General features: G+C 33.0%; 1 protein-coding gene across 3 annotated transcripts in view; it reads left to right on the top strand.

Annotated features, from left to right (window-relative positions):
• The window catches only part of LOC140533611 (solute carrier organic anion transporter family member 1B3-like), an 86,809-nt gene that overhangs the window by 44,265 nt on the left and 25,758 nt on the right, over nt 1–16,786 (top strand). For all 3 annotated transcript variants that reach the window (XM_072653559.1, XM_072653558.1, XM_072653560.1), the window contains exons 8-12: nt 2,828–3,073; nt 5,293–5,457; nt 13,503–13,698; nt 14,488–14,653; nt 15,814–15,998. In XM_072653559.1, coding sequence (XP_072509660.1) covers nt 2,828–3,073; nt 5,293–5,457; nt 13,503–13,698; nt 14,488–14,653; nt 15,814–15,998 — 958 coding nt within the window. The remainder of the gene's footprint in view (nt 1–2,827; nt 3,074–5,292; nt 5,458–13,502; nt 13,699–14,487; nt 14,654–15,813; nt 15,999–16,786) is intronic.

Raw genomic sequence — 16,786 nt, 5'->3', positions numbered from 1 at the left:
AAGCAACAGAAATCATATGATTATATCAACTGATGCAGAAAAAGCTTTTGACAAAATTCAGCAACCATTCCTTTTAAAAACACTAGAGAGCACAGACATAATAGGAGTCTTCTTTAAATTGATGAGTAGTAGCTATCTAAAAACATCAGCAAGTATTATCTATAATGGGGATGAACTAGAATAGAAGTCTTCACAACAGGACTGTGATGAAGCAAGGATGCACATTATCACCACTACTTTTCAAATTAGAACTAGAAATGTTAAGCTATGGCAATAAGAGAAGAAAAAGAAACAGAAGAAATTAGAATATGCAATGAGTAAACAAAATTATCACTCTTTGCAGATGATATGATGGTATACACAGAGAACTCCAGAGAATCAACTAAAAAATTACTTGAAATAATTAAGAACTTTAGCAAAGTTTCAGGATAAAAGATAAACCCGATTAAATCATCAGCATTACTTTATATGACCAATAAAACCCAGCAGCAAGAGGTAGAAAGAGAAATTCCATTTAAAATAACTGTAAAAAATATTAAATACTTAGGAATCTACCTGCCAAGACAAACCTAAGAACAATGTAAACACAAATGGATAATATTTTTTACACAATAAAATCAGATCTAAATATCTGGAAATTAGCAATTGCTCATGGGTAGGCCAAGCCAATATGATAAGAGTGAGAATCTTACCTAAACTAATTTACTTATTCAGTGCCACACCTATCAAATGTCCAAAAAAGTATTTGATACAGCTAGAAAAATAACAACACAATTCATCTAGAATAATAAAAGGTCAAGAATATGAAGGGAATTAAAGAAACAAAAGAAAGGTGCTCTAGCAATACCAGATCTCAGACTCTATTATGAAGTAGTAATCATCAAGAATATCTGGTATTGGCTAAGAAATAGTGGATACAAGAGATGTCAGGTATATATATTAGATATTAGGTATACAATGACCATAGTAACCTAGTATTTGATAAACTCAAAAACCATAGCTTTTGGGATAACTCACTATTTGATACAAATTTTGCTTGGAAAACTGAAAAACAAGAGGACTCAATCTAGGTAGACCAATATCTCACAACATGTACTAAGATAAGATCAAAATGGGTGTATGATTTACACATATAAGTTTATACCATAAACAAATTGAAGAGCAAGGAATAGTCTGCCTGTCAGATCTATTGGGATGGGAAGAATTCATGACCAAACAAGAGAATGAGAGCATTATGAAATGTAAAATAGATAATTTTCATAGTATCAAATAAAAGAGGTTTTATACAAACAAAGTCAATGCAACCAAGATTAGAAGGAAAGGAGAAAGTTGGGAAGTATTCTTTACAACAAGTATATCTGATAAAGGCCTAATTTCTCCAATATATAGAGAATTGAGTCAAATTTATAAGAATGCAAGTCATTTCCCAATTGACAAATGATCTAAAGATGTGAACAGGCAGTTTTCAGATTAAGAAATCAAACATATCTAAAGGCATACAAAGAAGTGGTCTAAATCACTTTTGATTGGAGAAATACAAATTAAAACAACTGAGATAGTATCTCACATCTAACAGATTGGCTAATATGAAAAAAAGGAAAATGATAAATGTTGCAGAGAATGTGGAACAATTGGAACACTGATGGACAACTAATAGAGTTGAGAACTGATCAAACTATTCTGGAGAGCAATTTGAAGCTATACCCAAAGGGCAGCCAAACTGCACACCCTTTGATCCAGCAATACCAAAACTAGGTCTGTTTTCCAAAGCAATCATAAAAAAAGGGAAAAGGATCTACATATGAAAAAATATTTATAGCAACCCTTTATGTGGTGGAAAAATATTGGAAATTGAGGGGATCCCCATGAATTGGTGAATGGATGAACAAGCTGTGGTGTACGAATGTAATGAAATACTACAATACAATAAGAAATGATGAACAGACAGATTTTAGAAAAAAATCCTGGAAAGACTTGTATGAAGTGATGCAAAGTGAAAAGAGCAGAACAAAAAAAACATTGTACACAGTAGCACCAACATCATATGATGATCAGCTATTAATGATTCAGCTCTTTTCAGCAATACAATGATCCGAGACAAATACAAATGACTCATGAAGGAAAATGCTATCGATATTTAGATAAAGAGCTATTGGACCCTGAGTATAGAATTTTACTTACTTTATTGTTTTTCACTTTTTTCTTTTGATATGTTTGTTCTTTCACAACTGTGACTAATATGGAAATACATTTACGTGACAGCACACTGCCTATCATTTTCAGAAGAGAAGTGGGGAGGGAGGAAAATTTGGAACTCAAAATCTTGTATAAGTGAATGCTAAATTTTTCTTGACTTGTAACTGAGTGAAAATAAAATACAATTAATTTTAAAAAATAAAAACAGTTTTAAAAAAACAGTGCCTAGTTCTTATTTCATCTTCAGATTCCCAAATTTGATCATTTATTATTGTAGTGCATTCGCTTGCATAGTGCATTCCCTTGCACAAACATGAATGTTTGTTGTACTATGTTATATTGAATTAAATATCAGAAGTAGAATGATGCATTCTTTTCCAATATGATTTTGACATATTAAAGTTTTATTATTATTAATCTTTTTCATTGATCTCCTTACTTTGTTGTATCCCTCATTAACCTATTGTTTATACATAATTTTTTTCTTCTGTGAATGAGTTTTCTCATTGCATAAAGATAAATGTGGTAATTTTAACTTCAGTGAAGGAAAATGGTAGCAATTCTTGCATGCCACATTTACATTGTGAAATTTATTTCTAAACAGATTTTTTAAAATAAATTTCTATTACAGGCAGTATAACAATAAATCCACGTGATTCCCGCTGGGTTGGTGCTTGGTGGCTTGGCTTTATCACAGCAGGGATCTTTACCATTCTTTCTGGAGTGCCATTCTTTTTCATTCCTAAGAGCCAGAAGAAACCAAAAATGGAAAATAAAGGTCCAGAATCTTTGGATAAATCTATTATAAATGACAAAAGCAGCCAAAACCTGAATTTAAAAAATCCTGACCAAACAAAGGATCCTCAAGAATTATCAGGTGACTATTTAACAAATGAGTCTTACTCTTATTTATCTATGTAAATTAAATGTTGCAAAAGATCATTTTAAATTACAATTAATCTAAAAACTACTCCCTTTTGGCTGTGAAATGAATCTGGATTCAAGTAATGATTTTCAAACTTATTTCTTTTAAGTACAATGGCTTCAATTACAGTCTTATTAAATTTAGTTTGTATATGTGGCTAATAGAAGAGAGAAAATAGTAAAAATTCAATCAATAATGTCCAAGGGTTAATATAAATCATCATAATAAGTGTTTAATCCTTATATAGATGATAGAACCTGGAATCATAAAACTGAAATGAATATAAAGATCATGCATTACAGTCTTTTCATTATATAAATCAGAAAACTGATTTATATCAAATGGTTGAAATAGTTTCTCCAGACAAACAAGATCAGTGACAAAGCCAGTAATGGAACCCAAGTCTTCTGATTCCAGAATGAAGCAAACTGAAAAAAAAAAAAAAAGCTAAAAGAAGCTTTATCACAGTCTGTAGATTGCCTTAAATGCTGAAAAAAGCTTTCCCTTATGTCTCCTCCCCTGCTCAGAAATATGTATATCTTTTAGGGAAATTTGGTGAAGCCAAGGAATTTATGTTTTAATATGTATAAGGAATATTATCTATTTAATGCATCATAGGATTTAGTGTAAAAACAGACCTTAGAGTCCAATACCATAATTTTACAGATTAGGAAAACAAGGATTCAAGAAGTAAAGTTACTTGTTCAAGGTCACATAAATGATATGTAATGGAATTAAATTCAAACCTAGGTCATCTAACATCAAATCCATCAAATAACATTGTTCCTAAGTGCAATTTGGATAAAATTTAACTGAAATATTGTGAGGCAATGTCTAAATCTAATTTTATATTTGTTGTCTTACTATTTACATTTACTGCATTATACACAGTAACTCATTCCTGACTGAGTAAAATTTAAACTTTTTTTATTGGTATTCAAGATCCTCCAAAGCTGATACCACTCTATCTATCTAACGTTGCCTCAAATTATTTCTCTCCAAAAACTATAAGTTATAGTCAAATTATATTATTTTCTTACTAACACTTCTTATACTGCCTTGGGTAAATCTATACCTTTACCTCTACCTCTTCCCTACGTCTATAATATACCTCTTTATCATCTTAATTGATTGCAATACATTTCCCTGACCATAGACAATAAAAAGAATTAAATACATCTGTATAAACTTGATAATTTCTCTTTCCCCATATAGTCTTCATCACTAACATCTTTAAAAAAATCAGTTTTCACACTCCTATTACTTTGTTCCAGTTGTAATAATTCTATGGATTATCCTATGGATTCCCACTTCTCTCTTCCCATATCATTCACTCCTCCTACACTATATTATTTGACTATGATGCTACAATTCATATATAAAAGGACCCAAAAGCATCTGACTCTTTTAATGTTAGGATAATAATGGGTGATCATATGAAAACAAATAGTTGTATTATGGGCATAGTATGTCTTCAGTATATTACCAATGATCAAGAAGTGAAATAACGAATATTATCAAGGAAATCTATACTCCATAACTAAGGAGAGCTGCTCATATGATAAGCACAATGAATAATGCATGAAAAGCAAACATGTCCCACTGGCATCCAAAAAATGTAAATGACTCAGTGGAAAGCCAGCAAAAGAAGTGGAAAAGTGGAAAGCCAGTGGAGAAGCTGTAGAAGAATATGACTATATGCTCAGAATAAGAAACCCTCCTACAATATGAACTGTATTGATTACAGGAATATCAACATTTATAAGACCATGAAGCCATTGAAATATTAAAGAAAGAAAGTCGCATAACTGCCAACACATTTGCACCATTTCAATGACTATCCCTGAGGAAGGAGAGAAAGATCCAATGAGACAGCATCATGTTGCTGAAAGAGCAATGGGGTGAAAGTTCGAAGACATAAATTTTTTTTAAACCATCCTGCCATTAGCTAGCATTGTGACCTTGAGTAATTCATATTATCTCTTTGGGCCTCAGTTTTATCCTCCAAAATTAAATAGAATTGGTGTTTAGCTCTAACACTCCATGATTCTGTGAATAATAGTTTAATATGTGAAAGTCTAATACCTATATATCCACAGAGCAAGGAAAAAGAGGGATTTTTTAAATCTGTTGAATTATCTTTTTCAATAAAACTTTTATCTTTTTTCTAGGTTATTTCCACTCCTTGAAATGTCTGCTTAGTAACTCGATGTTTCTCATCTACTTGATTTTATCTTTGTTGGTATATACAAGCTTAATTGGAAATCTGACATATCTACCAAAATATTTAGAACAAGGATATGGCGAGTCAATTCCTAAATCTAACTTAATATTTGGTAAGTCTTAGTATTTTACTTTTGCTCTATCATACAAAATGAACCATTCCTGAATAAAATCTAAGGCTTTTTTGATTGGTATTTAAGTTCCTCCAAAATAGGTACCACTCTCTCTCTCTCTCTCTCTCTCTCTCTCTCTCTCTCTCTCTCTCTCTTTCTCTCTCTCTCTCTCTCTCTCCAAAATTACCTCATATTATTAACCATCAAAATGTTTTCATTCTCCCCAAAAAATATCATTCTCTTCCTAATATTTCCTGCACTGCCTTGACTAAGTCTACACATTTACCACCAGTTCTTCCCTATGCCTGTAATATACCCCTTTTCTTCTAACTGCAACAAATTCCAACCTACTTTTTATATTCAAGTGTCACTTTTTGCAAGAAGTTTTTATCTCCTTGGTCAGTAATGACGTCTCAGTTCTAACTTTACATAACACGTTCCTTCATACCTCTCCAATTCATTTATAATATGTTCACTATAGCTATCTATATTTGTGCTTCATACCCATGGTAGACGCTAAGCTTCGTGAAGGCAGGAGCTCAATTTTGTCTAAACATCTCATTTCCCAGGCTATGCAGCGTGCTTTTCTCATAGCTGGTGCCTAATAAATGTTTGTCGATTTGATCGCCTACAAAATGATTTTGTCTCTCTCCAGGTAATTGCTCCCACAATCACACCCCATTCTCAGTGGATAGAGCACTGAGATTGGAACCAAAACAACTCATCCTTATGAGTTCAAATCTGGCCTCAGGTACTTACTAGCTGTGTGACCCTGGGCAAGTCACTTAACCTTGTTTGCCTCAGTTCTTCATTTGTAAAATGAGCTGAAGAAAAAAATGGAAATGGAAAAGCACTACAGTATCTCTGCCAAGAAATGAGGTCATGGAGACTTGGACATAACTGAAAAATGACTTAGCATCTAGTGGAATTCCTTCCCTAGAGACCAACCACTCAAGGTTTATTGCCATTCATCTTTTATCCTTTTTCATAACCAAACTCTCAGAAATAAAGCTATCTACTCTTTTTACCTTCATATCCACTCTTTTTACTTTTTCCTCAATCCTGTGTAATTTGACTTTGGATCTCATCAGTCAACTAAAGCTGGCCTCTTCAAAGCTTCCAGTTATGCATCATGGCCAAATCTGAGGATTTTTTCTTTGTCCTTATTCCCTTCTCTCTCTCTCTCTCTCTCTCTCTCTCTCTCTCTCTCTCTCTCTCTCTCTCTCTCTCTCTCTCTCTTGCTCTCTCTCTCTCTCTCTCTCTCTCTCTCTCTCTCTCTCTCTCTCTCTCTCTCTCTCTCATTAGCATGTGAACAATTTTCCTGGATTTAATTATGATCTCTGTGCCGACAACTTTCAGGTTAAGGTCAATACCATCTATATCATTCAGTTTCATTACTTTGTTATTACCCTTGACTTTCTTTTACTTCATACAGTGGACAGAGCACCAGTGCAGGAGTCAGGAGGACCTGAGTTCAAATATCACCTTAGACACTTGACACTCACTAGTTGTGTGACCTTGGGCAAGTCACTTAACCCCAATTGCCTTCTCCTGGGTCATTTCCAGTCATCCTGATGAATATCTGATCATTGAATTCAGATGGCTCTGAAGGAGAAGTAAGGCTGGTGACCTTCACAGTCCTCCCTCACTCAAAACAAAGTCAAGTGCAAGTCATGTCATTATTTCTCTGATCACATGGTCTTCTTCAGCAATGAAGGATGAACACACACACACACACATCTTTTACTCCACAAATCCAATTAATTATCAAAATGTCTCATTTCTATTACTATAATATCTCCTTTTCTTTCTCTTTCTCTTTATTCTTATGATTGTCACACTAATACAGTCTCTCATCACTTCAAGGGTGTATTATTTCAAGAGCCTTTTGATTCGTCTTCCTGTATCAGATATCTCTCCATTCAAATCCCTTCTCCACACAGTTGCCAAAGTAATTTTTTAAAAGGGCAGATCTCACTATATTACTCTCCTGTTTAATACAAGTCAGTGGATTCTATTGCCTCTAGGATAAAATATAAAATCTGCTTAGTTTTTAAATCCTTTCCCAACCTGGCCCCAACCTATCTCACACATCACTGTTTTTTATCTTGTATGATCCAGAGAAAGTGGACTTCTCTTTATTACTTTGCACTCTTTCCCACATGTCTGTAATGTACTTTTTTCTCACACTCACCTCACAGAATCCCTTATTTTCATCAAAACTCAGTTTGAATACCATGTCCTAAACAAAATCTTTTATGATCCTTTCAGCTACTGTTGTCCCTCTGATAAAGAAAATACAATAAAACAAAAAAAACATATTTTATATATATATATTTGTGTATACTTAACTTGTTCATGTTGTCTCCTTTGATAGAACATAAACCTTTTAAGGTAATAACTCACTTTTATCAATCCCCCATAACTTGCACACTATCTACCATAAATTTGAACTTAAATAATATGTTTTGATCCACTGATTATGGTTTGAAAGCAATATTAAATGTTTCATTTTAAATAATATATATGTTCCTGAAAAGCTACAGGCAAAATGAAAATTTGTATATTGAAATAATTAACTCATATTTTTATGGGGAAGCTTACAAATTATTTTTGTGAAGTAACAAATACCCTCAAAACTGTGTTTTGAAAATAGACAATTCTTATACATAAGCAATGGAAAGTTTTGAAAAGTTGTATTCTTTCTGACATACTACTGATATTATCTGTCTCTGTCTCTTGGTCTCTGCTCTCTGTCAGTCTGTCTTTCTGCCTCTCTCTCTCTCTCTCTCTCTCCCTCTTTCTCTCTCTCCCTCTCTCTCACATACACAAACACACACAGACATACGCACACAGAGAACTATTTAAGTAATTCTTTTAAATATGATTGCTCCTTAAAACAGCATTTTTCCCAGTCTACCTTATGAGGTTTCATTACTACATTCATTTTACTCGTACTTTCAGATACATTTAAGCAAAGTCACCTGATCTCATGACTTGCATTTCAAGCAGTATTCACAAATTGCAAATCATTGATAATATGATTGACAAAAACACTAGATCAACTCCCAAGTTATTCAATGTCCCAAAGAGATAGTTTTAGTATTCAAGTAAAGCTGCTAGTGTAACCATTTTTCCAGCACCTAATCAATATTCCAACAATTTCTTTTCTTTGAGTATCTTATTTATTACCAATACCTTTTGCTAGAAGACTCAAAAGACAGAAAATTCAGTGTGAAGGTCATGCATGGCCTTTTCCTATCCCCTCAGCTACTAGTCCTTTCACCTTTAAGATGTCTTTGCATTTTTAATATATTCTTAGGTATTGATTTTTGAAAATATTCATAGAGCCATTAACAGGTACAGTAGTATCATATCAGCTAGCCATACCTATCAGCACACACACACATACACACACACACACACACACACGTATAATAGCCAATTTATTATGTGCTAGGAGCATAGTTCCATGGTTAAAGAAAATCAATGATCTATGAGTAACATTTTCAAAAAAATCTTATAAAGGACAAAGCAAGATGAATATAATTGGATTGTAGAGAGGGTAAAGAGAAAGGTAAAAATTTTTTGTTATTATTTTATTTGTTTTCAGTGTTCTACAGTCACTATCATATAATTTAGACTTTTTCCTCCTCCCTGCCCCTTCTTCCCCCCTCCTTCCCCTAAGAGAGCATACAATTTTATATAGGTTCTACACATGCATCCTTATTAAATGCATTTTCACCTTAGTCATATTGCATAGAAGAATTAAAATGAATGGGAGAAATCATAAAACAAACCAAAGAATAATACAAAAGAAAAGCATCTGCTGCATTCTGCAATCAAATTCCATAGTTCTTTCTCTGGATGTGGAAAGCATTTTGCCTTAAGAGATCATTGGGAATGTTTTAAGTCCTTGCATTACAATGAAGTTCTAAGTCTACCAGAAAAAATTCTTGCACACTGTGGTTGTGGCTGTGTATAAAGTTCTCCTGGTCCTTTCGCTCAGCATCAGTTCATATAAGCCTTTCCAGTCCTCTCTGAAGTCTTCCTATTAATCATTTCTTATAGTGCAACAGTGTTCCATTACATTCATATTTGACAGTTTATTCAGCCATTCACCAATTGATGGGCATCCCCTTGATTTTCAGTTTTTGGCTACCACAAAGAGTGCTGCCATAAATATTTTTGTACCATTTTTATGATCTCTTGGGGATACAGTCCTAGAAGCGGTGTTGTTGGGTCAAAGGTATAAACATTTTTATAGCCCTTTAGTCATAGTTCCAAATTGCTCTCCAGAATGTTTGGATCAGCTCACAGCTCCACCAACAACAGATTGGTGGTCCAACTCTCCCACACCTTCTCCAACATTTATCATCCTGTTTTGTCATGTTAGCCAATCTGATAGATGTGATGTGGCATCTCAGAGTTCTTTTGATTTGCATCTCTCTAATCAATAGTGATTTAGACCATATTTTTCATAGGTCTATAGATAGCTTTGATTTCTTCCTCTGAAAACTGCCTGTTCATATTCTAGACTATTTATCAATTGGGGATGACTTGTATTCTTGTACATTTGACTCAGTTCTCTATACATTTTAGAAATGAGACCTCTATCACAGACACTAGTTGCAAAATTATTTCCCAGGTTTCTGCTTCCCTCCTAATCTTGGTTGCATTGGGTTTGGCTATGCAAAAACTTTTCAATATAATGTAATCAAAATTATCCATCTTGCACTTCATAATGCTCTCTATCTCTTCTTTAGTCAAAAAGATCTTTATTCCTAGATCGTGTACCCATTTGGGCTTTATTCTTGTGTATGGTGTCAGGCATTGGTCTATGCCTAGTTTCTGCCACATTGTTATCCAGTTTTTCCAGGAATTTTTGTCAAACAGTGAGTTCTCATCCCAGAAGCTGGAATCCTTGGGTTTATCAAACGGTAGATTGCTATATTCGTTAACTACTGTGTCTTGGGTACCTAACCTATTCCACTGGTCTATCTTTCGTTTTCTTAGCCAGTACCAAGTGGTTTTGATAATTGCTGCTTTATAATACAATTTCAGATCTGGTAGAGCTATGCCCCTTTCCCTAGCATTTCTTTTCATTTAGTTCCCTTGATATTGTGGACCTTTTGTTCTTCTAGATGAATTTTGGTATAACTTTTTCTATCTTTACAAAATAATTATCTGATAGTCTAATTGGTATGGCACTGAATAAGTTAATTAATTTAGGTAGAATTGTCATTTTTTATTATATTGGCTTGGCCCACCCATGAGCAACTGATGTTTTTCCACTTACTTAGATCGGACTTGATTTGTGCAAAAAGTGTTTTGTAATTGTTTTCATATAGTCCCTGGGTTTGTTTTGGCAGGTAGATTCCCAAATATTATATAGTGTCTACCCTAGGTTTAAATGGGATTTCTCTTTCTATCTCTTGCTGTTGGGCTTTGTTGCTAATATATAGAAATGAAGATTTGTGTGGGTTCATTTTGTAACCTGCAACTTTGCCAAAGTTGTTTATTATTTCAAGTAGTTTTTTTTACTTGATTCTCTGAGATTCTCTAAGTATGTCATCATATCATCTGCAAAGAGTGATAACTTAGTTTCTTCTTTGCCTGTTCTAATTCCTTCAGTTTCTTTTTCTCCTCTTATTGCTACAGCTAACATTTCTAGTACCATATTGAATAATAGTGGTGATAATGGATATCATTGTTTCACCCCTGATCTTATTGTAAATTCATCTAGCTTATCCCCATTGCATATAATGCTTACTGAAGGTTTTAGGTAGATACTGCTTATTATTTTATGGAAAGTTCCATTTATTCCTATGTTCTCCGGTGTTTTCAATAAGAATGTGTGTTATATTTTTTTCAAAAGATTTTGCTGCATCTATTGAGATAATCATTTGTTTTCTATTAGTTTTATTTTGATATGATCAATAATTTTAATAATGTTAACTCATGGTAAGTTGCTGTATTCTTTATGCTAAAGTCTTATTTTTTTGCATCTATATTCATTAAAGAAATTGGTCTATGATTTTCTTTGGTTTGGCTCTTCCTGGTTTTGGTATCAAAACCATATTTGTGTCATAGAAAGAATTTGGGAGAACTCCTTCTTCCCTAATTTTCCCAAATAGTCTATATAGTATTGGAATTAACTGTTCTTGAAATGCTTGATAGAATTCACTTGTGAATCCATCTGGTCCTGGTGATTTTTTCCTAGGAAATTCATTGATGGCTTGTTCAATTTCTTTTTCTGAGATGGGTTTATTTAAGTATTCGACTTTCTCTTCTGCTAGTCTGGGCAATTGATATCTTTTAAAGTAATCATCCATCTCATTTGGGAAGGTAGAGTTTTGTAGACCAAAGGTCTGCTAGCAGAACAGGAAAATCTATCACAGGTAAAATAATAATTGGATCATCAAATATTAGGGGATTTTGTCTGGAATTTGTAGGCAGATAGAGCAAGAATTAATCAAATCACACAAAGTTTAAAGTTAGATGTCATAGTTAAAGTAAATAATGGTAATATAGCTGAGGCAGGATTGCTTATATTTTTAACTATAGCTAAATTTTTAATGTCTCCATTAAATTCAAGAGATTTTAGCTTTTTACATGGCTTACTGTCACAGGAAAATTTGTGGCAATGCTAAAATTTTCTAATGACTTTCTCTGCTTCTGATACTAGATCATATGAAATGTGTATCTTCACCATTGATTTACTTCATGGATGCCTGAATACAAGTTTTCTGATAAGCATTTCCACAGACAGATTCAAATATTGGAAAGTATTTAATATAACAGTAAAATAAAAGCAATACAATTATTAGCATTATATTACATAGGATTTTCAAAATTTCCTTGATCCAACCCACCATTGGCAGAAGAATGAACAAAAGTATGAAGGTGGGTGGGAGGAGAGGTTGGAATCCTCAGACTTTTTTTCTGCTAACTCTTGAAATTTCTCTTCTCCTAAATAACTAAGGTGATAGTGGAAGATTGCTTTACAGGTCAGCATCAGAGCTTCAGTAACCACAGAAAATCAGAGCAAATGAAGATTCAGTAATTAAATCAAGTAAAAACAAGATTTTAATTGCACAACGTCTTCCAAAGTCAAGGATTTCAATTGTTTTCACAATTCATTTTTTTCAAAGTTTAACCATACCAGAGCTCTTTTATCAGTAGTAGAGTCAACCAGAAATAATTTAACTTGCAAATTTAGAGGCAACTGTTGCAATCAGAATTATCATATCTTTCTCCAGACCACCCCAGGACTAGTCAGTAGTCAAGATAGCTCAATGACCACCTTGAATTTTTTTTTCTGTCTAAATAGTAGACAACTCAAAGGGATGTCTTTAGAAGGAGTAGTAACCTGACCAAATACTATGATGGGAATAAATCTAACCAGAAATAATCTAACTAGAAGGTGATGGATATATAAGTGCTCTCTGAATTACCAGATCAGAATTACTGAGTAACCTGTGGAATCCCTCAGAAAATGATTACAGGCCACAAATTTTTATGTAAATCTCAAACCAGACCAGAAATTTTTTTAATTTGTTTTTTATGTCCTCAACGTAGTAATTTGATAGGTGGACAATCAGACCAATCGAACCTGAGAGATTCAGAAAACAAATGTTGATTCTCCCAACACAGAATTGAGGTTTATGTCAGATTTGCATTATTTTAACCAGATCATACCAGGCCATTAGTGATGCCCAAATTGATTACTGATCACTCAAATCAGAGTTTTATGTCAATTTTAAACTAATCCCCAGACTAGAGCTACTCATAAAGGTAGATAGAGAAGGTAGCGAAAAAGCACAATAATGACAAATGACAGTCTTTTGTTTATCTGTCTCCAGTTCAAGAGATAAGCAAACAGATAATACAGGCAGTCAATACAGGCAACAAAGGACAAAGAATATCAACCTATCTCTGTGATTTTCAGCAATTCAGTTAGAAAATACCTGTATTGATTAACATTTGTCAGAGAGCTATAGCTACAAACTTTCAGCATTTCCCCCCTCTTCTTTCCTTTTCAGGAATAATCTTGTTTCCTGCTACTTGTATTTCATTATTCCTGGGAGGATTTATTGCCAGAAAATTCAAATTGGATATATTTGGAGTTGTCAAATTGTCCCTCATTTCTCAGTGTTGTGGCTATGCTGTACAGATGCTGATTTTGACATTAGACTGTGGAAACAGACCAGTAGCTGGGTTAACAGTAACCTATAATGGGTATGTATTGATGGAATGCTGTAAGGTGGTACAGAGTACTGGAACTAGAATCAGGAAGATCTCAGTTCAAACCCAGCTTCAGAAACTTAACTCAGCATGTGACCTGGAAAAGTCACTTAACCTCTGGTTACTTCAATTTCTTCGCCTGTAAAATGAAGATAAATCCCACAGTGTTATTAGGATAAGATGAGACAATATTCATAAAAGACTTTGCAAACTCTCAAGCACTGCAAAATGCTACTGGAGAGTGTTAGAAAGAAAGGAAACATTTTGAGCACCTATAATATGCCAGATACTGTACCAAGCTCTTTAATATGACAACAATGAAATCTGATCATAATGTCTAATCATGTTTCCAAATACGATAGAATGCTACCTATTTCAAATACTACATAATATGAATACATGAATATTTTCATTAATATAATTTCATAATCTGTGTCAGATAAGAAAGTTGTTACCAAAAGAGGGGTACTGAATTGTCTGGGTTAATATAGCCAATTACACACAAAATGAAAAACTGAACTTAAACCTATCTGTACAATACTCTTTTTTGGAAAAATGATATCTCTTCAAAAATCCTTAACTAGTTCCATTATTTTTCCTCCTTAAGTTATATTTGATAACTGTGATATGTCCTGATATTTTTTGTAAGTATAGAGGCAAATGTATATTTTAGAATGTTGCCTTTGTGTTATTTTTATCATCTTTGTTTTCTTCATCTGTTTAGTATATAATTTGCTCTGATCCTTCCCTTATCTCTGATAAATGTCTACATTTTGTCTACAGAAATAACCCAGGGACAGATTTTCAAAATGTCCCATTTTCTTTTTGCAATTCAAACTGCAATTGTGATGCCAACGTATGGGATCCTGTCTGTGGGGATGATGGACTCTCTTACATCTCACCCTGTTTAGCTGGATGTAAATCTTCAGTAGGCCATGGAAAGGACATGGTATGTATGGTGGTTATGATTCTCTCTTCTGCATTGCCAAGTAAGTACCTTCTCCTCCCTTTTCCAGTAATTAAACTCCAAACACATAAACCCTATCCTAGTTCCATGAAAAGGTATTTCAATCTCTTCTATTATGGTTCTATTTAAATTTGCTGTAATTTTCTAAAACAAAATGCCACCACTGGCTTATATGTGTTGTAGCCCTCTAATGGAATATGAACTCCTTGAGTTCTGAGATAGTTTCCTATTTTTATCCTCAACTGTACTATAGTCTTTGTTACATTATAATTATTTAATATGTAATTTTTAATTTATTTTATCTATATAAGCATATACAAAATATAAACAATATTAATATAAAGCATTTTGAGAAAGTAGGAGATTGTGAACAACACAAATATGAAAATCTCCTTTCTCATTTGCATAAATACAATCATAATTATACAGATTCAAACTTACATGTATGTATATATATTATGTGTGTATGTGTGTACATATATGTTTCTATTAACTTATACAAATGTTTATCAAATCTTGATCCACAATCACAACAAACCATGAATAAAGAATTGTGAGTTAATGCTCTTACATAACAGTAAATAAGTGAAAATTGACGTCAAAGAGATGAATACAAATGTGATTAAGTTTTGGTGAGGTTGGAGCATGGTATTTTAAGATGATCAGCTAATTGCTCTTCCTTTTGCATTTTAGATATTCTATACTGATGCTTTTTTTTAAATAACTAGTCTGAAAGTAACAGTTTCTTCCAAATATTTTTTCATTGATAGATAAGACCATAAAGTACATAGAGAGGTAGAAGGAAACCAATTTACCATTCATCTAAGTCACAATAGTAGTGGGAAGAGCACTGAATTTGAGTCTTAGGACCTGAGTTGAAAAGTCCATTTTGATAATTTATTATTTCTGTTACCCTGATCAATTCACTTCCTCTCTTTAGATTTCAGTTTCCTTATCTATGAAGTTTATATAAATGAACTCCAAACTCTAAAACTGTGATCAAATCAAAGACAAATAAAAGATATTTCAAATCTCTAGTATTTTGTTTAGTTGATTGATCCTTTATTTTTTACAAAGACTTTTTCAATTCTGTATTGTGCCTTGTAAATTGCATTCTGTAATAAATCAAAATTTGTTTTTAGGTGTTTCATAACTGTAGCTGCATTGAAGTTAACAATTACCACTCCAGAAATGCTTCAGCTCATTTGGGTGAATGTTCAAGGACAAAAGATTGTTCAAAAATGTATATTTATTATGTGGTAGTGCAATCTTTGGCTTATTTTTGTTATGGAATAGGATTTGCTCCTGGAATTTTGCTGGTTTTTAAGTAAGTAGTATGAAAATCACTGTATATAAGTCACCAAATAATTCTGTCTTTCTTTAAGAATCAAACATAAAAAGGTTACATTGACCTTCCTTATTTTCATGAAAATTAGGAAATACTGAATTGGAAAGAGTAAGTTACCCTAGGAGTTATATGGTGGGTTTCTTTCTAGAGGCAAAACTACTTTATTTTGGTTTTCTGTTTTTAAAAAATGATTCGTATTCATTATAGTAAATATCTAAACTCTGATGTCAGTTTTAGCTGATATAATCTCTTATTTAAGAAAAAAAAGTTGATATTTTTATGTTACCTCCATGACAAATGATATTCCTTTTCAAGAATTTATAACTGAACAAAGACATGAACTACCCAGAAGTTTCAGGTATTTACATTACAAATATTTCAAGAAGAAAACAATGGCAGTGAAGGAGTGGAATATCACTAAAAATATCCTTCCAGAAAGGAAAGGGTTTCTTGTTTATATGAGAGTTTCTTCAAAATCAGCTTATTCAGGAATGGGGGAAAAGGAAGATCAGACAGACATTATAAATAATTTTCAAGTATTTGAAGGTCTATAAAATGAAAGGTTGACTAGACTTCCTATGTCTCAGAATATAGAACTAGAAGCAATAAGTACAAGTAACAGACAGGCAAATTTAAACTTAATGTAAGAAAAACCTTCCTAATAATTACAACTGTTTAAAAGCAGATTTTTAGAGTCAGTGAGATGGTATAGTGAATAGAGTGACTGGGTGTGGAACCAAGAACACTCATCTCCTTGAGTTTAAATC

Source organism: Notamacropus eugenii, chromosome 3, assembly GCF_028372415.1.
Source record: "Notamacropus eugenii isolate mMacEug1 chromosome 3, mMacEug1.pri_v2, whole genome shotgun sequence".
NCBI classification, from domain to species: domain Eukaryota; kingdom Metazoa; phylum Chordata; class Mammalia; order Diprotodontia; family Macropodidae; genus Notamacropus; species Notamacropus eugenii.
The sequence above is the reverse complement of the archived record's forward strand: the minus strand, read 5'-3'. Positions and strand labels throughout refer to the sequence as shown.